Genomic DNA, 24,686 nt, shown 5'->3' with positions numbered 1-24,686 from the left:
TGAGCTAGGGGCTGTTACCACTAATCTGATATGAACTGGATACACGTGAGACCACATTGACCTTATGAGAATCATAATTTATAAACAAGCTAGGAAAAACATAGTGTTCAACTGAAATTCATCTGGACCACCAGCCTTCCATTAATGTACAAATAGAACAGGAACAATATTTTCTGAATAAATAAACTGCCAATGTAGACTAATTATGCCACTGAAACAGACAGATATACATAGATAATATAAACAAACATTTGTTTGTTAGGGATATTCTTCACCCTTTGTATTTGTAAGAATAAGTCTAGGGAAACCATTCAAAACACACATCTTTAGTCATCATGAATGTACTTTTTTTTAAACAAATATTTCAAAGACTCCCAAGAGGAAAAAAAAAAAAAAAAAAAAAGTGTGGTCAACCACACATACCACTAATGCTGCAAGGATTTAGGGTGGATTTTGCAATACACAATAGTTCTTTTCCACCCATTTCACATAAAAATGTATTTAAATTTATTGAGCAGGATGCCTTCGCTTTAGGTTTTCCATTACTGACCTTTCAGTTGTATGTGATAACTGGATAAGTATGTGTATTAGGGATTGCACTCACCAAATAAATACTACTTTAACCAGAAAAAGTGACTAGAAAGAAAAAATATGTCATGATTATTTTTACAGATGAGAACACTGTCTCCCAAAACAAGCCAACAACAACAAATGGTTACACCTTTTGGTGTTTGTCACACACAATACAAAGCAAAACATTATTGTTCTCAGGGCTATTGTTGTTGTAGATGTTTAAACAGTGTTCACAAACCTGACTTTTATACCACTCACAAATGGCATCAATTACAATCCAAGTCTGAGGTGACAGAGAGAGGCAGCTGTGGGAGGCATATGATAGGTATTCCACTATAAAAGTGCTGAGAGATTACATACAGATTCACACACTTTCAATGTAAATGCATGCCAGAGAACAAAAATGAACAGTTCAGAACAACTCACACAATTAGGTGATAATGTATGATGGCCATTAACCCTGTCAGGGTGATCAGGACCCCAACATCCAGTGGAGAGACGTGGTTGATATTCACATTTATGATTTAAAACAAAAATACATCCAGAGTACCGCATGTGTTGGTAGTGTCATGCTTTACAGTTTGAGATATAGAAGACACTGTACTGTAATCTAAAATATATTAAACTAGCACAGCTATGTAAGAAATCTATTGCGAAGGACAATGATCAATCATAAAGATCAATCAATCATATAATTTATCAATTATAAAGTTTTAATATGAAAACAAACCAATTGTAATTCAGTATTACAGAGGAATATGAAAAATGTTGATTATCGTAAAACTTCAAATAATAGCCGAGTCCCAAATAGACGCCTGTCTCTTTGCCTGGTCTGGCGACAGGTTTGGGTAAATAAAGGCCGGTCTCGCGCGCGCACTCTCACGTCTTCAAACAACACGAGCGCTGTCTTGCTCTCTCTCCCTCGCGCAGATTAATCAAAATCAATTGATACGATAGTAAAAGGTCGGAAGACCGCAGTTTCACGTGGAGCATTTCGAGATTTTTAGAGATTAGAGACTCTAGGAACAACATCTCAATGAACAACATCTCAACACTTAATTATAAAGGCCTGTCTCATATAGACGTCTGTCTCAAATACAAGCTGGTGCAGTTCGAGTATTTGGGAAAATAAAAGCCCGGGCTATTATTTGAAGTTTTACGGTATACAACTTATTCAATATAGCTATGTGACATACCAGTTTAAATCAAATTAATGCTTGTAGTAATGTGATAATCCATCAACCAACTCCATTGGAATAGAGTTGTAAAGCATGTTCTGCTTTTTTGGGGCATTGTATGGCTGGGTTTTGAAATCAATAAAGAGTTGTTCTTCATACAGATACTCACATATATCTGCAGTATCATGGGGCAGGTTATATTCATCCAGCAGAATGCCCTTATTTGGATTCAGAAATATGACAAAATCACCAGATGTAACTGCTTTGTGAATTGATCTCATCATTGTCATGATACAATCAATCATCCTGCCGGGGCTTATCATCCAGACACCTGTCATTTCCTGAATCCTGGCTCTGAATGTGCTTCCCACTGGAGCCCCGCCCCCAGCCACACCCCCCAATAAAAACACATGTCCAGCTAGATCTCTCAGATTACTGCATCTAGATCCTTATGCAACTAACATGCAGGAGAAAGCATAAGCTGCATACGTTATCTTGGGTAAACAGTGTAGTGGAAGTCATTTAAAAGTCATACTGATTTATCAGATGAGTTGCAAAATGCCTTTAACAAATGGAAAACAAAGTCCAGATGGTTTACAAAAGTTTGTGTTAACTGTAGCAGTTTGCACACAAGCGTACAACACATTGAAAGAGAAGCCAAGGTTGTCTGTGGTTTCATACATAGGCAAAGAAAAGGGTAGACTCAACATGACTTTGAAATGAAGACAGTCTCACATTTAGCCTGCATTTATTTTTATTTTTTTTTTATAGCAGAACAAAATAAATGTCAGAAACATATAAAATGCAGGAGTTGGTGCTGTACATTAATGTCTTATTGTATATTTATTCCATTCTATTGCACAATGCATATTGCTGAGTAATTTTATTTTTTTTGTTTACTTTTTATATTATTGGAGCCATATTTTACTGTATTTTTTTCCTGTCATTGGTTTTATTTGCTTTTGCATTATTTTGTGTTAAACAATCATGCCAATGAAGTACTTTGAAATTGAAGGCGGATGGGGGACTATTGTTAAAACAATTGTTGTGCTATATGAATATAAATTATGCATTTGATAATACTGGACTGGCATAATTATTTTGGTTAGGCTACTTACAGCATCAGAACATGCATATGCTGCTTGTTTCTAATAAGTAGGCTAATCTCGATTTGGTGTGCTATTTCTGGACAATTTTGTCGTTAAATACAGTTAAGTTACATGCCATCCTGACAACTTTGTCAAATTGAAGTGGAACTTGAGCGCAAGCAAGTCGCGCGCAAGTTACACGCACTTCTCTGTGCGCGGGACTTAAGCCTCACCAGTGTTTACGGCATGCCCAAACCGACGACATTACTAATAAACAAACATTAAAGTTAGTATAAGTTTGTTTTCTAGTTGGACTTACCTTAGCTGTACTCTTGTCTATGCTCAAAGAGACCGTGAGAAGAAAAACAGTGACACATGGAAGCCGCATCTTCATACCTATGAATAATGTCCAAATGGACACGCTGATGACGGATTCTTCTCCGATTCAATCAATTCTTGCCTCTCTTCTACCCGAGCCCGAACTATACGTTTGTCTGCATCTTTGCCCGAAACGTTATGTGGCTGTTGTTGAAAGTAATGTCTTGTAGAAGAGCCCACCACACCCCCTGTCAGGACCACGACCACCCATACATAGCCTACGCACCAACACAACCCTGTTTAGAAATACTATCACTCGCATGTCAGCATTGTAAGGGGAAGTTTAAGTCTTGGAGAACAGCAATTCCCTTAAAACAGCTTTGGAAAGGTGGATTTTAGGTGAGATAACTAACTTTCCGAAAGTGGGAACGCATCAGGATTAAGCGCGTGCGGGATCTAAGGTAAACTTCTGCCGTTACTTCACATTCAATAATGCACAAAAATAGCTTACTCTTAAAAATATTCAGCTTAAATGTATTTTGTTGTCATTAAAATCGATCAAATGATAACAAAACCAAGTGTGTGACGTTATTTGACACATTTAGTACAAAATGGTAGTTTTGGAACATGTTCTCGGTTTCAAGCTCGTCTAATAAGCTTATTAGTTGGTCGATTATATATGACCAACTTGAGCTATTTTTGTAGCTATTTCATGATTGTATGACAGATTGGGCCATTAGAAAGCAGTTGCCATGTTCCAAAAGACAACTACCGGCTAAAGCTGGATCTTTCAACATGAGATCAGGACAAGGACATTTAATGTGTTGTATTGATGCACACAATATGCTTAAAACAATAACTTCAGTCCATCTGTAACTTTCAGATCATTGAGTATGCAGTAACAGGACACTGGCATTGAGCAGGAGAGATTTAATCTTGTTTTCAGGCTCGCATGGAGGGTGAGAACCATCTACAGCATTGGAACACATTAAGGTAAAGTCTGTTGTTTTGAGTTTTAGAAGCATCTGTTTTCCCTTTGCACGTGCATTAATTCACGTTTTTTCACATATTGTAGGTGTTTTCTGTTGTGCCTTGCAGTCCTTGTCCTTACAACAGAGGTCAACGCAGTAAGTGTGCTTTTAATTATTTTACTATATTGAGTGGACAAGATTAAGTGCAGATTGTGGTGTAGGGTTTGTGCCTCATTTATGGTGCAACATGCTGAGCTGAGCCCCTCAGATGAGTGGGAGTGTCCTGGTTTGGATTTCAATTTCCTCATGTGCAATTCACAAATGTTTGACCGTTTACAGATTGTTGAAGTGTCCATGTTCCTTTAATTGAAAGCATGTTTTAAAAAGCCACTTTTAATTTTGCCCATTCCTTATAAGGCTGAAATGTGACCGTTTCACATCAGTCCCACATCAATTAGGTGTGGTTATTGGTGGTAATATAACTAACTGATATCCTATAGTGAGAGATTAGACACTGGCCTGAAGTTAATGAGGAAAATGTGTTCAGAGTCTGTGAGTGATTATGTTTTAATACTCACAAGCTGACACTTCATGGTAAAGTATTTTACGAGGTGGCTAATTCGTACAAATTCATACGACCTCACTCGTATAAATTCGTACGATTTTTGCTAAATCGTAGATATTTTAGGAGTTGCCCAATTCGTATGAATGAGGTCGTACGAATTCGCCACCTTTTAATCGCTCGTACAAATTTGCACGAATTGGTCATGAGATAGCTTTGGTGTGATCATATATACTGTGTAAAATACATATCTGCTTATTTACATTTTTGTCTCTTATCGCACTTACATTTTTGTCTCTCATTCTTGTCTCTTAACAATCTTATTGCGATAGGATGTTAATTTGAAAAACTATTTAAGATGAACAATGCTGCCTTAGAGTGAACTGGACTTTCTAGAATCTCCATAATGTTCCAGTGCAACTTTCTAAGAAAACATGGTTGTCAACGTAGGGTCCTTAATGTTTATTTTTTTAGCAGTTCATTATTTATTTTCTGACTATTTGTTTAAATAAAAAGTTGCCATGAAATCGAAGTAGCAACAAATTTAAAGTTGAGATGAAACGGAAATAAACAGATTCAAAGTTGCGATGAAACGGAAGTAGAAACAGATTTAAAGTTGCGATGAAATGGAAGTAGCAACAAATATAAAGTTGAGATGAAACGGAAATGAACAGATTTAAAGTTGCGATGAAACGGAAGTAGAAACAGATTTAAAGTTGTGATGAAACGGACATAACAACAGGTTTAAAGTTGCGATGAAAAGGAAGTAGCAACAGATTTAAAGTTGCGATGAAATGGAAGTAGCGACAGATCTTTTCTTCCGTATTGTGTCATGCATCCAAGAGTGATGGGGCAGGATTTGGTTCCATGCATTGGTTGTTGCCTGGATTTTGAAATGTGGGCATTGTACTCAAAATGAGATTAACGTGAGCTTGTAAGGGTGGATTAAACTGGACTAAATGATTGAGGAAGTCCAGCATACGTCACCAGAGAGAAGTCTGTTGTTTTAACCAGAAGATCGAGTTGCGACATTTTGTTTAAACATTATGAGGTAAAAAAAGGTTTTAAAATGCATGGAGAGATTAAATGTTCACAGCAAGATCTATAACAAGCATTTAGAAAATTGTTAGAGCGAATGTTTATTTCATGCAGAATTTAACTTTGTGTCGTTATTGCAATGAAGGGTTATTCTGCATAAAATTGTCATTTAAATTAAGTGGCTACTTAGATGAGTGGTGTATTATTTTGTTGTCATTATGCCTAGGTTATTCAGTAAGTTATCATCATAATCATAATGTTTTGCACAGATTAATAACCACCATTGGACAGAATAATAGTAGCTTTACCATTGGACAATCTCTGCATGTGTTATGATGAGTGTGTGAACTCCTCTTACAGTTTGAGGATGATTTCAACATGAGATCATATTTCTTTTCCTGATCCTAATGCTGATATATGTTTCTGGCCACGCCCATCACCAGCAGCAAACACAGCAAGTTCAAAAGAGCTAATCTTTTGCCAGTGGCCTGTACAAGCTCCTTCAGCTGTAACCTCATTCTTTTAGCTCTAGATCTAGCTGTGGTATGCACCTTGGCACCTTGTTTTCTGAAGAAGACATTGAATACTGTGTAAGTCGGTTTTATAATAGCATCTCAAGTCTACACTGACATGGCTGGAACATGTCAATTCTTACTTTTCAGTTAGCATGTTATATTGAAAAGTCAAGTTTACAATCGTTCAGTCATTCTCATGTTCTACTTTAGTTTGCTCGTAATAGTTTCAATTTGGTCCATTCCAAGGTTGTGTGCTGATACAAATGTTCATTTTGAACAGTAGCCTAAGGGCTGATTTGGCAATTTGCCCCAAAAGAGATCTTTATGTGCAGTCAGTGGAAGGTTTTTCTTTCAGAAAAAATCTATTTTCACTGTTTTCCAAAGTTTTACATGGTTGGAACAATACAACTATATATGAGATGTTAAAACTTGTGCACAGCAATGGGAAAATAGAAAGCAACAACTCATTTGGAAGACAGTATTAAAGTATATTAAAGTACTTTTTATACTTTTTTTTCAAATGCTTCTGCTCATTTGACTTGTCAACATTTGCATATTTAAGACTTTAAAATGTATAACTTTTTGCATTATTCAAAGGCCCTTTTGGTCTATGAGAGGTCAGTCAGTTTTACCCAGGATCCTGTAATGTGTTTCTGCCAAGAACTCCCTCTCTACAAAAAGGAATCAATATCAAGTATATTTTTTCTTCTTCAGTTAAACTGATTTCCCTGAATAGAAGAAGAATAAACCGCCTTGTCTAAAGCTTTATCAGATTTTGTGCCTCCCTGATCAAAAACTTGTGACAGCAGTAGGCTGAGGCTCTGCATTATACTGGTACAAGGAGTGTAGTGATTTCAGGTTTCAGGCCAAGCTAATTTTAGACAGGCAATGATCCAGCCTACAGGGTATGGTCAATGTAGGTGACCTCACTTAGACAGTAAAGACTGTTTGGTGCATGATGAAGAACATTAGAGATTTGAGAACCTAAATATAACATGGTCATGATTTTAAGCCTTTTTGCAATCCAAGACCAAATGCATCATTTTTATCCAAAAGTGACCTTTTTTTTGAGAGCTGGATTAATTAAATGTGTAACAGAGGCCAGCTGTAGGTGCAGGTAAAAATGGAACTCGTTGAACATTAATATATGATATATTGATATACCAATGCTCAGGCTTGTCATTTGAAAGGGAGTTTAAACTATTGTACTGCATTTAATACACTTAAGTATGTTTTATGGCTATATAATGTTGTCATGGAGATTCAGCACTTTATTTCACAACTTTGGTCTGATGAAAATTGTTATAGTCAATACCACCCATCCCGAGACCAAGTCAAGACCAAGACCACTGGTGTGTTGAGACCAAGTCAAGACCAAGACCACTGGTGTGTTGAGACCAAGTCAAGACCAAGACCACTGGTGTGTTGAGACCAAGTCAAGACCAAGACCACTGGTGTGTTGAGACCAAGTCAAGACCAAGACCACTGGTGTGTTGAAACCAAGTCAAGACCAAGACCACTGGTGTGTTGAGACCAAGTCAAGACCAAGACCACTGGTGTGTTGAGACCAAGTCAAGACCAAGACCACTGGTGTGTTGAGACCAAGTCAAGACCAAGACCACTGGTGTGTTGAGACCAAGTCAAGACCAAGACCACTGGTGTGTTGAGACCAAGTCAAGACCAAGACCACTGGTGTGTTGAGACCAAGTCAAGACCAAGACCACTGGTGTGTTGAGACCAAGTCAAGACAGGGCAGGGCTAGACCGAGTCAAGACCAAGACCAGACCAGCACTCCTTAAATTCATCTAAACTAAACATAATTTACTGCCTGAGAAATGTATTATATTTAATCAATAATACAATTATAATAAGACACTATAAAGAGCTGTTACCAATTTGCTTATTTATATCACATGCTTTAATATAAAAATCAAGATCTCATACAAGTACTTTTTTTGCAATCATATCTTGAACTTTGTGGGCATTTTTGTATTAATTTTGGTGACATTATTTGACCCAACCCCTCATTGATTTCTGACCCGGCATAACAGTAAATCAAATTAGAAGTTATTGATTGTATTTGAAGCAGGAATATTTAAATCCAATCACAGTAATAGTGTTAACAAATAAACCAGGCAATGCACAGGCAATTCAGTGATATCCCTGCAGTTGTGGTCTGGACCGGTCTTGACATATTAGCTCTTTTCCATCAGAATAGTTCGCGTTCTGGAGCCAGAGCCTGTTCCCAGCCAGGTGAACTGGAGCCTGTTGTTAACTGGCTGCATGTTTCCACAGACTTGACGAACGAACAATGACGTAGAGCTGCTATGTGTTGTTTGCCTGGCTATAAACAGTCTAAAATCAAACTGTGTGTATCCTGGTGTTTGGCAGGCAGTGCGGCCCTGCTGTTTTTCTGTTCACAGCACCAGTTCTACCCCCGAGACAAGAACGAGTACAAATGCAGTCGAGACTTAGACAAGACCAGGACCTTCAAAAAACTGGTCTTGACACCAAGACCACTCTCGAGAACTACAACACTAGCTGGAAGAATAACATTTTGGGATGGGATGTAAAAATTTGCGAAAGAGAGACATTTGCATTGTCAGGAAGTAGATTATGTATGATGGGAATTATTTTACGATTGGGGTTTATTACTGCTCTTGTTGCTTGACTTATGTTTAGATAGAAAATCAAAGAAAGTGAAAAAGTTGGTGCGTAAAAATGTCCCATTTGCAACAGCAATAACTGCATTAAAAATACTGTATTTATGAACTGCATGCTATTCATCAACGTCCTCTGTGGAAATTCCTTCTACCATATAAGGGAAGAGGACATGGATGTTGTCACTGGGTGGTTCCTGAGGTTGTGCACGAGGACAAGAGCGCACGTCAAGTAAGTGTACTCTATACCAGTTTGAATAGGCGGACCAGCACAGCACAAAAGATGTCTACTGGTGATAAGGACAGGAAAAACGCTTTTAGATCGCCTGCCAAAATAATCTCCTCTGCCAAAAAAGCAAAACAATTGGGGGAAAATCTATTGTGTTTGATTAGAGGGATCAAGGCAGGATGTAAAATTGTTCCGAGGGGAAGACCTGTGCTGGGGAAATCTCAGCCCGAGCGACACTGGAAGTAGCATTGCAGATAGCAGAGCTTTTGAAATTTTGCTGAAGTTTAGGTTTTGAAGTGAATGCACATACTTTAGATCTACAGTGCATGTCTGTGTGAGTAATGTATGTAGTTGAAGGGGTGGTTGAGGGTTGAACCCACATTGAAGGGGTAGCTCCCACAAATGAGTTGTAGTGGCACCACCCATGTCCTGTGTCAAATAGCGACCCTTTTGACCCCAGGCTGGTATGAAGTTTGTGTCTTGTGTGAACTTTCCCTAAAGCTGGGAAAGAGCAGCACACACAAAGCAGTAAAATATGCATTACATTTATATCACAAAGGAAGTGAAACACAGTTATTCAATTCTCTGTCTGGAGGCTTCTTGGTATTAAATTGTTAAACATCATGTCCTAAAAAAATTTGACAAATCCATAAGTGACATCTTCAACAATGTAAATAAAATAGCTTACCACTGGACATTTAAGTAAAGCTAAACTAATACTAACTAAAGTAAACCCTTGTGAAACAGAAAAGCACTTCATTATATTGAATGTAATTATATTCATTATATATTCATTATATATTCACACTTCATTATATAAAATTGTATATTTTTAAAAACTGCACTTGAAGACAATATAATATCAATTAATGAAATGAAAGAAATAAAACCACTTAGGTACACTTTTAAAAAGTACACTTTGTAATAATGTTAAATCAAACATTTTACTTTAAATATATTTTAAATTATTGTTTTAATAATGTTTTGTTTTGCTTTAAAGAAGTACAAGTATTCGGTCTCTTGACTAACATAAAGCACATGTAAAGTACTTCATTATAAACTTAATTGTAGTGTGTTATTTTATACTATATTTAAAGTTAATATATTTTAAATGTACTAAATTACAGCTTTATCAATACAAAAATGTAGTCACACAAATATTTAAGTGCATGACATAGAAGTTTTAATAGAAATTATTTGAGTTTATAAATCCTGCATTCAATAGTACACTACCATATTTCAAAGACAATAGGAGTGAATTACATACATGCGCATGTGTGTGTGTGTGTGTGTGTGTGTGTGTCTGTTGGTGTGTGTGTGTGTGTGTGTGTGTGTGTGTGTGTGTGTGTGTGTGTGTGTGTGTGTGTGTGTGTGTGTGTGTGTGTGTGTGTGTGTGTGTGTGTGTGTGTGTGTGTGTGTGTGTGTGTGTGTGAATGTTAGATGGATGAATGGATATTAGATGCAGTTCAGGGTAGGATCAAGTTTCTCTCTGTGAAAAAGAATGCATGTAATACTTAATATTTTATTTAATATTTCCAAAATTATTCATAAATAATGTTTTTGATGAGTGTGTGTTAGAATGTTCTAAAAAATGAGATGCCTACTCTCAGATAAATTAGGCCTACGATTAATCAGATGCAAATAGAAATATTAAAAAAAAAATCTAATTGAAAGAGAACAAGTTGACAAAAAGAATCCAATATTGGGTGATAATATAGCATAACAAGTGATTTATAAGCTATTTTTATAGTCCGGTCATTTTTCACCATGAACAACACAAGTGTGACTATGTGCCAATGTTTACAAAATAAAAGCATTTCAAAACAAACACCCTGATTAAACATTAAAGCACACTATTGTGATAAGCAGAGCAATTTATTTCATATTTTATTCAATATTGTGAAAATTATAAAATTTTCTACTAAAAAAAATAGATTCGTACTCTCAGATAAATGAGGCCTACGATTAGTCAGATGCAAATAGAAATATAAACCAGTCCTAATTGAAAGAAAACAAGTTATAAGTTGATAATATAGTATAATAAGAGATTTATAAGCTATTTTTTACCGGGAACACCACAAGTATAATAAGGTGACAACCCCACCCGCACCCCCCTAAAAAAGTACGAAAATTGTCATAAAAATATTTGATAAGTAGTTGTATCCTTTGTGATCAAAATCACTAAGTTTCAGTGCAATGGGATAACATTAACGGGTATTTTCGGAAAAAAGAAGAACTTCTCCGGGTCAAAATGACCCGAACACAAATGAAGTGCAAATAAATACACTTTAAAGATAAAAAAATATATTTTTAGAAAATATACTAAAGTACAATTATTTTAAAGTGTGTTAAAATTTGTATTGTGAAAATAGGTAAAAGCATGATGCTAATATATTTAATATATTTAAAGATAGTACAATTTTTGTTAGTATATTTGCAATGTACTAATGAAAAAGGGAATATATTTCAAGTACAATAAAGTATACTTTTTTCCCACTAGGGTTGTATTTTCAAAGCCCCTACTTTTCAGGAAATGGAAAAAAAAACATGGATATTTAAAAAAAATGTAACACCACATTGTCAAGGTTGATATTGCAGCTTTATATATGGTCAGACACTTGCATGCATGTGTTATTATATGTCATTTTACCAAAATCAAGCTCAGATTGTCAGAGGTTTCTTGTAGTTGAATCCACAATGAGATGACGACTGAATGATAACGAGAAATGTATTTTAATAAACACAAAGAGCGATAGTCTTCATAACATCATCGTAATGTTAGCACAAGACAATGAGCTGAGGAGAACTGAAGGCTTAAAGTCACAGAAGATGATGATTAACAGAACTGGGAACAGGTATGGACTAATTAGAAAGCATGACGACGAATGAATGACTAGAACTAATGCAAATGGTGACAATGAAAACTAAACAAGACAGAAGCTAAACATGAGCATGACACATTGATCATGAGGTTTTTTGACCAGTGAATGTAAGTGATTCACATTACGTTGTCATCAGCTTACAGATTATAACATCTATTGTAGCTATGTGGGTGCTCATTTTTTTCATTCGGCCATAATCTCATGTTACCAAAGACAAAGTGCTATGCACTGCACAGGCTATTTAAGACAGTATTAGCCATGACTCGGACAAATGCTAGATACGCTAAGGCCCTATTTGCTCCTGGCATTAAGATGTGTTAGTTCAATCAGATCACAAGTAGACGAGGCAGCCACATTCTCGTTTACACCAGGTGTTTTAATCCGTCTCCTGTCCACTTTCAACCACTTCCTTAGATCTGATAAACAAAATAAGCTTGTGCAATTTACATATGAATGCAAAAGGAGACGACGGAAAAACATACAAAGAGATACAAAGAGTTTCTGCTCTGACAGCAGCAAGACTGCGCCGAAAGCGGTGAGTGCAAGTTAGAAACCAGGAATGGTGAGAGAACATTATGCTTGGTACATATTTAGTCTTCAAACCAAACAATAGGTTACTGTCGTAACCCCGGTTCTGTGAAACATTGAGTGGAGAGATCCACCTATGGGAAGGGCATCTGTACCTGACCTCTGCAGAAGCATCCAATTGCACCAAGTCTGGCTAGACAGACAGAAGCACACAGCCAATGCCAGGTAAGGCCCCACCCCCTTTCCTGAGGGCATATAACACCTGCAAGCTCTGCTGTTCTCCAATAAGTATATTTGTTTCTTGTGCAGCAAGCAGGGCAAAGCTGGTAGATCTCTCCACTCGATGTTTCAGAGAACCGTGGTTACGACAGTAACTTATTGTTCTCTTTCATCATCTCATGTTCGAGAACCATCTATGGGAGATACATGGACAGCTCCCGGATAGCCATATACACTCACAGTGAGGTTCTGTAAGCCAGAAGAAGACGGTCACCCAAAGGGGCACTAAAGAGAATTTAGTGCATGAGGAATGGACAGAGAGTGCATGAAGCTCACTGACATGTTTAGCTGATGCCAAGGCCAAAAGCAAAGCCGTCTTTAGAGACATCAGCTTTAGGGAAATATTTCCCAGGGGCTCAAACGGGAATTGAGACAGAGCCTCCAGCACCATGGACAGGTCCCATTCAGGGACCGTTCTTCTGATGACTGGCAAAGAGCGACAGGCAACCTTCATAAATCTGCGGATTAGAGGATGCTGCCAAACCGCTGAGCCCTCAAAACCCAAATGACAAGCAGAAATCGCAGTCAGGTAGACCTTGATCGTGGAAAAGGACCTACCCTTATCCATGAGGTCTTGAAGGAAACACAAAATATCAGGAACTGCACACTGATAAGACGTGAGACCATGCCCATCACACCACCCTTCGAACACTTGCCACTTACAGCCGTATAAAGACCACGTAGAAACGGCCCTGTCATTCTGTATAGTAGCAACCACAGGTGGGGGAAGCCCTAGTGCGCTTAAGTTCGCCCTCTCACGGGCCAGGCCCAGAGAGCCACGCTGTCCGGGAGAGGGTGATAAATCTCCCTGTTCGCTTGGGATTATCTCCGCCAGCCATGGTGCTTTAGGCCACCTTGGTGCTATCAGAATGAGAGACAGGCCCTGCTCTCTCACCCTGGCCAGTGTGGGAATTACCAGGCAGAGGGGAGGAAAAGCATACAGCAGCACTTTGGATCATGGGTGGGCCAGTGAGTCCACCCCGAGGGGCGCGTCCACGTCCTTTAGCGAGCAGAACATAGGACAATAGTGGTTTTCACGCGAGGCGAATAGATCTACGGTTGCCTGTCCGAATCTCATTCATATCATACCCACTATTGAGGGTGGAGGCACCAATCTCCATAAATTGGTTCCCCCTTGATAGCAGGTCCGTGCCTCTGTTCAGATTGCCTGGGACATGAATCGCGCATAACGTCTGCTCCACACCAAAAGCTTGTGAGCTAAAGCGTGAAGTTTTGACGAGAGCTCGCCGCCTTGGCGGTTGATGTAAGCCACTGCCGTGGTATTGTTGCAGCGTACGAGCACATGATGTCCCTGCAGACAAGGTAGAAAATGATTCAGAGCTTTCCATATGGTCACAAGCTCTAAATAATTTATGTGCACTGAACGTAATCTGCTCGGCCACAAACCGTTCACCATTCTGCCCTCCTGGGTGGCATCCCAGCCTGTTGGGGACGCGTCTGTCGCCACAACTTTTCGCATCATAACCGTCCCCAGAGGGGTTCCCTGTGCGTAAAAGTCCACGTTCTTCAGTGGCGCAAGGCTTCTGAGCAGGCGCGTCACTGTTCAGAGCGGCAAAGATCGCGTATCGGGCTGAAATGTAGTGACAAAACCCATTTCATGAACGCTCTCATTCTCAGAAGTCCCAGCGGCAAAACCTGGATAGATGAAGCCATAAGACCCTGCAGCCTGAGGCATGTAGAATATCGTACTTTCGCTCCCTCTCTGAACTGCGACAGAGAGTTCATTAGAGAGAGAACGCGCTCTTGAGAGTGATGCTCTTGCATGCAGACTGAGTTCAACTCCAAGCCCAGGAAAATCACAGTCTGACTGGGTGTAAAATTGCTCTTGTTCACGCTCACCCTGAACCCAAGAGATGTGATGTGTGTGAGCACACGGCAGGTGTCCTACAACACTTTCTCCTTCGATTCGGCTATAATGAGCCAATCGTCTATGTAGGTCAAAATCCTCAGACCTGACAGTCTCATGGGTGCTAAGCACGCCTTGGGCTTAAAGAGAGCCCAAGCGGGAGAACTGTGAATTCGTAACATGTGCCTTGGTAGGCAAAACAAAGAAACTTCCTGTATGACGGATAAATGTTTATGTGGAAGAAAGCATCTTTCAGATCGACCGATGTGAACCAGTCATTCGGTTTTAATGGCGTGGGCTAGCGAGCCATGAGTTAACATTCTGAAATTGTATTTCCTCAAACCTTTGTTCAACACATGGAGGTCCAAGATAGGGTGGAGAGAGCCGTACTTCTTTGGGAACAGGGAATAACGGGAATAAAATCCCTGGTTTATCAGATTGGGGGGCACCACCTGAATTACTCCCTTGTTTAGAAGGGAAGATATTTCCTCTTTCAGAATTGTGTGCGGCGCTCTCTTTTGTGTGTGAAGAGAGAACGCCGTTGAAATGCGGGGGTTTCATAGCAAACTGCAGTCTGTAACCCTGCATTATTGTACGCGTCACCCATTCGGGAGCCGAAACAGTTTGCCAAGCCAATTCGACGCTCGCGAGTGTTCCCATCCGAGCCGAAGTGGCAGTGTGTATACCCAGCTGGCTTATTTGTGATGCTCTAGTGGACGAACTAGGGGTGACATGCAGGGGTTCAAAGAGATTTCTTCTCTCTGCAGGGAGATTTTTCTCTGCGGAGAGAGGTGCTCTTTCTGTAAAAAATTCATTTGATTCGTTTGTTTTAATGTGTTTTTGTGTTTTGTATGTTTTTTTGTGTTGGGGAACACTGGGGCCGAAGCCTTTATTAACTGGGTGAGGGGAACACAGTATGTGTGCTGTGGTGACACTGCTTTTGCACTTTTCCTCACAACAGACCCCCTGAACGTGGGGGGAGAACACACAACGTCCACTGAACACATGGGCTGGGCAGCCTCGAGAGGGGGGTGGATAACCCCTCCATAAGAAACCCTCCGTCTCATGTACAGGGGCTCTGGGGCAGGAAGAGAGTCCAAAGAGCTTGCGGCTCATGAACGCGGACTCAATGCCCCCATTGGCCGAACATCAGGCAGGCCGCTTGCGTTTCGAGTCGGTGGGGTAGTGTTCAAGGATTTTCCCGCCATGCCAGGAGTCGGTTTCCCCCAGGGCTTAGCAGAGGGTGGGTTGCTCTTTTGTGGCTGGGGTTTGTTGCGGGGCCTTTCCTTACCCTGATGGAAATTACGTACCGAGACAGGGGGGTTAGGCAAATGCGCAGGGGCGCCTGGCATGGGGCTGCCTTCCTGGGAAGGCATAGCTTGAAGGCCTCGTCTTTCTTCTTCTTGTCATCGCATCGTTGCTGCATTAATGCGACAGCAGGGCCAAAGAGAGCCCGGCCTGGCTCTACGGGGGCGCCCGCAATGCGCCTCTTCTCACTGTCAGGAAGGCCCGACAGGTTCAGCCAGAGTGCGTGCTCTCCCACCATAGAAAGCGCCATGGAGTGCCAGTTTGGACAGCCTGACAAGCTTTACGGAGGACGAGGTCATTAACAGCAATGATCTCCTTCCACAGCGTGGGTGAGGGGGATCCCTTGTCCAGCTGTTGGCCTAAGTCGTCCAAAATCTCCATCTGGTATGCGGAAAGGAGAGAGAAGACATTCAGGGCCCTGACAGCCAATGCCGAGGATCTATACGCGGCCTGCTGCACCGAGGCAGAACAACGGTCCATTTTGTTAGGCAAGACTGACTTAGGGGGAGCAAGAAGCCCACCCTGGACTGGGTTGAGGTGCCTGGCGATGGATGGCTCGATAGCGGGGGGATCAAGTATGCGCCTGAATTTTACATCCAGTTGCACATGTGCAACCAGTAAATTTGCTCCTTTTTTTTTTTTTTTTACACGTTAAACTCGGAAGGGGCGCGTCAATGAAATCGGAATGTGTGGCAGGCCAATGAGTGTGAGAAGAATAGGGAAACGCCACTGTAAGTGGATAATGTGTGGAGGGGGATGGTCCTAGAGATAATCGAGCGTGCGCAAATGTCTGTGGGAACTGGGAAGGAGACGGAGAAAAATATCACAACCATCTATGTGGGTCTGATCAATGAGCAAGCAAACTATTGACTCATTCTTCCGACCTGCGGCTAGTGTGCCAGTGCCAGAGTCTACAGTGTCACAGTCGGATGGTGATTAAGACGTTTGTGTGGCGAAAATGGCCCGAACTCACCATTTTAGGGAAGACTGGTTGTGAGAATTCAGCTTGTTGAGGTAACGTTACTGTAAGGAGACGAACTCCATGAACTGCGAATGTTGCAGTCGCTACCCCAGAACTGCGGGGAACACGAAGTTTGCTGACAGTCAGCGCAACTGCTCCCGCCACGCGCATCACTCGCTGTGCATAGGGCACCAAGTGCTGAGGGGGCACCAAAAATAGCCTAATGAAAAATCAGTCATCGTATCATAGTCATAATAATTATAATGTAGACATCTCAAGTCTCCCGGAAGTTCCGGGAGTCTCCCGCATATTGATAACGGCTCCCTGATGCTGGCAAATTAGTTAAAATCTCCTGGAATCTAGAGCTCGCAAGCTCCAAACCGTGTAGTGCACGCACGGCAGAGAGGGAGAAAGCGAAAGACCTTGCGTGTGTGTGCAAATGTGCGTGTGTGCCTCATGCCCCGGGGGGGCATCATAAAGGAATTATGCTTAGGGCACCAAAATGGCTAGCAATGCCGACAGTGCAGGCAGTATTGTTTGTAACTATGAAAAGGTTACTAAGCACTTTGTTACTTAGCACTTTTTTTATTCTGAATGTATGGTATATTTTTTTTTTCCTATTTGTACTGACATGATAGCAATGGTGCTGTCGGTTACCTTGTTGTTGCATCTTCAAAAGTGCAAAATAAAATGTGACGCTGAATTTGAAAGAGCATATTGTAATTTCTGCATCTATTATCAAAGATTTGTATCAGTAATACAGTGGAAATTAGTAGAAATGTGAATATTTGTTCAGCATGTTGATTTACGGTGTGTGCCCCTAAATTTTCTGGTTGTGCCCCTAAAATTTTCAGTTGGGGGCCACTGTGCTCCTAGTGAAAAAAGTTAGTCTGGAGCCCTGCCCCATATGAGTCCGAAAGGCCGAGCTCTTTAAGGCGGCGTCGCAGAAGTTTTTCGGCAGCATCAGGCAATGACTGCAGTTCACCGTATGTGCAGACATACAGCCAAGGTCAATTAAATGTAAGCAGGAATTCACTGTGCACTTATTACAGTACGTCACTTTCAAAAGTGCAGCTCTCCTAAGAATGTTAAGATTATTTTTATTACCACTTTATCGTTTAACTTGAATTCTCTTACAACATTGGATGAATAATTCCCTCATTAAGTCTGAATATTTACACTCCCTTTCATCCTTGTATGCTTGTGTTTTTTTGTGTATGTGTGCCCAACCAGAATGCTTAAACATCTCACGAGAGAAAACGTCCTTGTTTTAATATAATGCTATGAGCATGTCACATGTCTGAGAGGAGCATGTGAACATTTGACAAACTAAATATTCCTGCCTCAGTGACTCAGTGTTTCTACGAGACTTGCCTGTGGTATAATGTAGTTCCAAGTAAACACTGTGGTACAGGGAAATGTAATTAAGTATAGCTACTGAGAACAAAGCAATAACACACTTAATGCCATGAGTTGCAGTAATTTTTTCCATAAGTAAGGGATATTGGTAGACTCACTATGAAGCACAGGACTACTGTTACTGTTGTAAACTGTTAACTCTTTCCCCGCCATTGACGAGATTTCCTGTCATAACAAAATGCTTCCCCGCCATTGAAGGGTTTTTCCATGTTTAAACTGTTATATGGTAGGGGCGCTGTTATGCATTTATTTTTATTCTAAATGTTTTTTTTAAAGAAACTTAACCACATTCAAGTGTTGATCTGTCTTTTCAAGACTCTTGTGTTGATCTCACTTCTTGGATACTTACCTGGATTTCTCTTCTGTTGTTTTCCATCTCCTCCTTCGTTGGTCCACTGTGTTTACTCCCTCTCCTCATGTTATCATCACACCTGCCAAGAAAGTACTTTTAAACTTGATGATTCTCATGTTATTCAATGAATCGGTAATATATATATATATATATATATATATATATATATATATATACAACGATTCTTTTACCTAAACATATTTATAACAACTCAGTATCATGGTATGATCATGCTGAAAATTCTGATAAAGTCATGTGAACTCATATTACTGATGCTTAATTTTCATTCACCAAGGTGTTTGTCACAGTTTCATTTTGTGATCCTGCATGTTGAATAAAGTGACACATATTGAGTAGTTAATCTTAAACTAAAGTTTCACTAAAATTGGAGTTTTAGACCTAAAGTATACAATGCAGACATTACTGCACAAATGCGGATTGAAGAATAAACTATAAAACGGTTCTGTTTGAGTCAGACATGACCGAAAAGGTGACTTTCAACTCTGCCTGTTTTTATTAATTCCATTCAAACTGGTTATTTGGTTCAATAACCAGTCCAGTAGCTCCTAGTGTAGCCTCAAAGTCATTCATTGCGAACTGGGTCTGGGTCTTGGGCTCGTCTAGCAGCAACAACAGTTTGATAAAAAGGTGTTCAATTATAGATTTTTATTTAAATATTGATGAGTAGACTAGTCCATTAACCTAACTAGTTATATTTGTTAATGGAGTTTTCATTTCAATTCCTTAATTTACTTGAACTTAAGGCAGTCACTCATCCGCATCAGCTGTGTCATCATCTGGTTAGCTTTGCCCAGACCCAGAAGCTGTGTCCCAATGTGAAGGCTGCGTCCTTTGAAGGCCGTATAGAGTGCCGAAGTTATGACGTCACTTTGTAGGACAACTCGGAAGTTAGCGGCACATGGGTTCCCTCGATCGAAAAGCTATGCATTTTCCCCATTGGCTTTTGGAAAATCGCAAAAAATAAGATCTGTGTTCAACAAAGAGTTGTGACCCTTACATGTTTTGTCTATCAAGATAATCTTTACAATCAAAAATGTATACATTTTGAAGCCTATATAAATTTAAAAAAACCACAAGCAGACACAATAAAGTTTAAAAAACCACAAGTTTTTATTTTTAAATTTATGTCATAGATCAAAATGTGAAAATACTTAGAGGCTTTGTTAACCACAGACCTTATTTCAGGCGATTTAGCAAAAACCCATTTAAAAAACCCATAGACTTTAGGGCGAGGGAACCGGAAGTGCTAAAATGCTAACTCACTTTGATTTGTGCGTTTTGGCCAACAAAGTGACATCATAACTTCGGCACTCTATTTGAAGGCTGATTGGCCGCATTTGAAGGCTGATTGCGTCACAGCGGCGCGACGAAGAATGTCCCAATTCAAAGGCTGCATCTTCGAAGGCCGCATTTGGAGGCCGATTGCGTCACCGCGGCGCGATGAAGGCTGTCCCAATTCAATTTTGCTTCCTTCGAAGGCCGCATTCAAAGGCCGGTTGTGTCATCGCGGCGCGACGAAAAGGCTACCCTGATTCAAAAGCGACGCCAAATGCACCCTTCGTTTCCCCGTGAAAGGAAGGATACATAAATGGATCCTTAGCGGCCTATCCTACCCGATCCTACCCCATAAGTCATTGTGCGCCGGTGACGACAGCATTTTTATTTTAAAAAATGACGGATGATTGTTCTTGTCACCTAGCAACTGTGACAGCTACCGATGACGAGCGGGAGTAACATATGAACTGCACTTTTTTATATTCAACTGGGTTTTATATTCCTGTAGTACGGAGCCCGGAAAGTCTCCTGTGGGGGAAAAAAACAATCCGTGGTGACGGTTGTGCAATCCGTACCTTCAGTTTATAAACTGTACTCACGAATTCTTAAACTGTTCCCTCGGTTTAACAAATCGTGCCCACGATGATTCAACCAGGCCACCTGTTTATGAGGGATGCTTTGCGTTGTGTTTAAACTTCATTTTTTAAAATGGATAATTTCTTGAATTTTCTAAAAAACGACATTTAGGCTTGTAGCCAACCTTAAAAGTTCATTTTTTGGGAGGAAAAAGCTCAGTATGAATAAGCAAAAAAGACTAAACATATAAAAAAGAAATATAACACAAACACAAGGTTAGGTTTTATTATATAAAAATAAAACATTCATAAATTATTACATATTACATAACGTATTACTGTCTTCAGTGAACTCATTTATAGTTATAATTATAAACACAAAAAATAATAACACTAATTATCATTATTATTATTAGTACATTTAGGCTACATATTTAGCAGCCGCTTTTAATCAAAAAAAGGAACAAAGCAAATTGTCAAATGTCAGTCATAATACAGGTTAGACACTAATAATACAGGGCTAAGATTATCATAAATAAACAAGATTTTGACGCATATCCAAGTGTTTGTGTGGAGTGTGGAGGCACGGGCGCGGACACTGCATTGTTCTATCAACAGTGGAAACAACTTAAAATAAATAATAATACATGATTCGCAACTACTTTTATTGGTGCAAAAACGAATGAACGCAAAAGTACACGGACCCAAGACTATCAAACTTTTTCTACAAATACATTATTTGAAATATTTAATAATATAAGGTCCGTGTACTTTTGCGTCCACTCGTTTTTCTTTTTTTAACCCGTAATTGAAAAACGGTTAACGGTTTAAAAAAAAAAAAATTAACGGTTGTTGTAGGCTATTTTCAAAAGTTGAGAACCAAAATTTTAATTTGAACTGTAGCCTAAGCTACACACCAAATGCTGTGCAAAAAAATAAAATAAAAAAATATTGACGTATTTTCAGATTTTTGTTTAGGATTCCTTTTTCCCCTTTATTAAATATTTGAAATATTCACAAATTAATATGGAAAAAATGTCGATTTTACTGGTTTTCTAAATTAGAACCTGGAAATTATATTCGAATTTGTTCGTTTAAAAGTGGACATTTCAAGCTTATATAGGTAGGCTATATTTTGTTTTAGTTCATTTTTGAGACGCGCTCCAGTTCACGGAGATCATGAAAGCGCGCCTGATTGTTTTATTTTATTTTACAAAAGCACAAAGTTTTCTTGTTATTTTGAGTTTACACAAATATTTTTATACATTAATGTTTACACAAAAAATATTGTGAGTACAGTTTATAAACTGAAGGGACGGATTGCACAACCGTCGCCACGGATTGTTTTGTTTTTTCCCTCCATAATACTGGGTTGAAATATATATTTACCATATTCATATTCATCATTTATATTGTCCATTTATGCTACATAATAAAAAGAATACACTAGCCTACAAAATCGCATCAAGGTAAGATATAAGTGAACATTTGAACCTTTATATGCTTATGTATGTTTTCTTTTCTTTTCTTTTAATTACACTATTTACATAAATTAACACCCAATACTTGAATAGTTTAAAGTGTAATCTGGCAATTTAGGAAGCAGCTTCTGAATTGGGACGCAGCAAACCAGCTCTGGCCATAATCTTGGCTGTCAAAGCTGAAAATACATGACTGAAACATCCTCACCATGTCCTCCAGTAAAATATAAAACAGAAAAATGACAATAGCCAATTCTGGATCTATAGCTGTTTATTCAATTATAACAAATGAATTATCAGGATGGCAGCTGTACTCTCGCACCGTTGCTTGGCGCCAGGAGCGGTAATCGGGAACACCTGGTTGCGCAATTAGGAAATCTAACGAAGGCTACATGGTGCGTCCTTCGAAGGACGAATAGCCTGCATCCTTCGAAGTCCGCGACCTTCGAAGGATGCAGCCTTCACATTGGGACACAGCAACAGAGAGAAAGAGTTGCGACACTCTTTGATGTTGCCGCTATGGCTGTCACGTGGTTCATGTAACCCCAATAGTTCCAAAACATACGCTGGCTGTCATGTTCTTCTATGGGACAGACAGCAGCGATTGCATTATTGAACAGTAAATATAAAATAAAACACACACCCTTACTTTGAAAGTACTTTTTCACCTGATATTGCATTATTGCATTTTGTTAATGTCAGTTTTGCATTTGGAGAGGCAGGATGACAACGAAATACTGTATATTAGATAACTTAGTTTTAGGCTATATTTTTGGAGGGAAAAGCTTAGTGTTCATGTTCGCATGGGTAGTAGCACTGGCTTTAGCGGCTCTAACTTAACTTTTCCATATCATTCATCTGATGATGGACGTCTCATGATATTTATTTTAGCACAACTGGGCTGTATTAGGCTATTGATTACCGTGATTTTTCTTATAAATTCCAATTCAGCGATTAGCCTACCTTCATGATCACGCAAAGAGGTCTGCCGTGGCAGAATTAAGTACAGCCAACACGTCACATAATGAAAAGATAGTATATCCCAAAAGATTAATTAAATTAAAGTTGCTATTAAGGTGGTTGCGATTTATTACCGAACTAATTAGATGCTACCTTCACAGCTGGCAAAGTCGCGCTAGCTAACTAGCAAGCAGGCAAAGCTAGAAAATTGGTTGAAACAACCAAGATAAAATATAAATAATTACGCTTTGCTTGTACAAATGAAGACCAGTATAAGCATCGCAAAGGGCCTCTGATACAATATAGACAGTTGACAATTCAAAAGAGGTCGATATTTCAGCAACTTACCTCTGGAACAACTCGACGTGCAGCAATGTAAGTGAATGGAGTCCAACGCCCAAATGACAGTGTTTGGAACTAATCCAATCTTTAAATCCCAGAAGTAGGCGGTTAAAAGCGCCGCCATTTTAGTGTGGAGTGTCGCAACTCTTCCTCACTAAGGCTCTGGCTTCGCCAGTTGCTGCCCCAATTCATCCTTCGAAGAGGCTGCATCATTCGAAGGCCGTATTCGAAGGACGATAGCATCACCAATGTGCAACGAAGGATGTCCCAATTCAAAGGCTCCTTCAAATGCGACCTTCGTTTTCTGTGAAAGAAGAATACCACAGATAGATCCTTCATGGCCTTACATACCCGGTAATATATTGCGTGTAAGTATTGGGCTTCAACTTGTTGTTCAACAAGTTGCTAGGCGACAAGAACAATCCTCTGTAGGCTAGACCATACAATTTAACAATGCTCATTCCTACCTTCGTGTCTTTCAAAGGATGCAGCCTCTGAATTGGCACTCCGCATTTATAAACCCAGTGTTTTCTCTCATTCGTTGTGAAGTCTTGTATTTGTGTTATACTTCAAATCTGAGCGTTGTCCTTCATGGTTTGCTGTGTTTGTTTTTTCTTTCTTTCTTTCTTTCTTTTTTTCTCTTCCCGTTTTCTGGATTACCCTTATTCCTTGTGTTTTCTGCCCTGTTGCTTGTTTGGATTGTTTGCCTGTGTTTTTGACCTTTTGCCTGTTATGTGGATTACGATTCTAGATTGTCCCAATAAAGCTGCATTTGGATCTTCAACCCAAAGTCTCGGAGCAATTCGTAACACATGACATGAAGGGGGACATTTTTAGAATTATAAAAAAATATTTAACTAGCTAAATGTTGAAAAAAACAAAAAACTATCAATTAGAAAACAGAAGGCATGCAGTGAATGCATCTGCAGATGCAAAACTACGTTTCTACAACTCTTTAAAGCTCAGTGCTTCCTCTGCTGTCATTTCGACAATACTCTGTATTAGCCTGCTCAGCTTTCATAGAGAATTAATTAAAAATACCCAGTTAGCTGTAAGATAAGGGGTAAGGGGCTTTGGGCAAAACAAGGAGGCTTGCAGACACTACTGTCTCATTCACAGATAACCACAGTTTATCATGCCTCACATTCATCTCTCTGATTATTACATGTATGCCAGACAAGACTTTATCTATACCATAGATCACTGTGAATGGAGATGCGGGCCACTCTGGAACATGACGCACTCGTTTCTCTGCTAAATGGATTTATCTGTGGATGTTCTTGTTGTTCAGTCTTACTGTAGCT

General features: G+C 39.5%; 2 protein-coding genes across 3 annotated transcripts in view; one reads left to right on the top strand and one right to left on the bottom strand.

Moving 5' to 3' along the window:
• Nucleotides 1-3,459, bottom strand: part of col4a1 (collagen, type IV, alpha 1) — an 87,227-nt gene extending 83,768 nt beyond the window's left edge. The window contains exon 1 of the mRNA XM_077216670.1: nt 3,159-3,459. Within this exon, the coding sequence (XP_077072785.1) occupies nt 3,159-3,233 (75 nt within the window). The 5' untranslated portion in view covers nt 3,234-3,459. The remainder of the gene's footprint in view (nt 1-3,158) is intronic.
• Nucleotides 3,416-24,686, top strand: part of col4a2 (collagen, type IV, alpha 2) — a 162,544-nt gene continuing 141,273 nt past the window's right edge. Inside the window, exons 1-3 of one of the 2 annotated variants that reach the window (XM_077216667.1) lie at nt 3,416-3,618; nt 4,041-4,150; nt 4,233-4,284. In XM_077216667.1, coding sequence (XP_077072782.1) covers nt 4,110-4,150; nt 4,233-4,284 — 93 coding nt within the window. In that variant the 5' untranslated portion in view covers nt 3,416-3,618; nt 4,041-4,109. The remainder of the gene's footprint in view (nt 3,619-4,040; nt 4,151-4,232; nt 4,285-24,686) is intronic. The other variant, XM_077216669.1, reaches the window with a different exon arrangement.

This window comes from Siphateles boraxobius, unplaced genomic scaffold (genome assembly GCF_051911475.1).
Source record: "Siphateles boraxobius isolate OS27281-9 unplaced genomic scaffold, OSU_SipBor_1 7, whole genome shotgun sequence".
Taxonomy (NCBI): Eukaryota; Metazoa; Chordata; class Actinopteri; order Cypriniformes; family Leuciscidae; genus Siphateles; species Siphateles boraxobius.
This window is presented reverse-complemented; position numbering and strand designations above follow the sequence as displayed.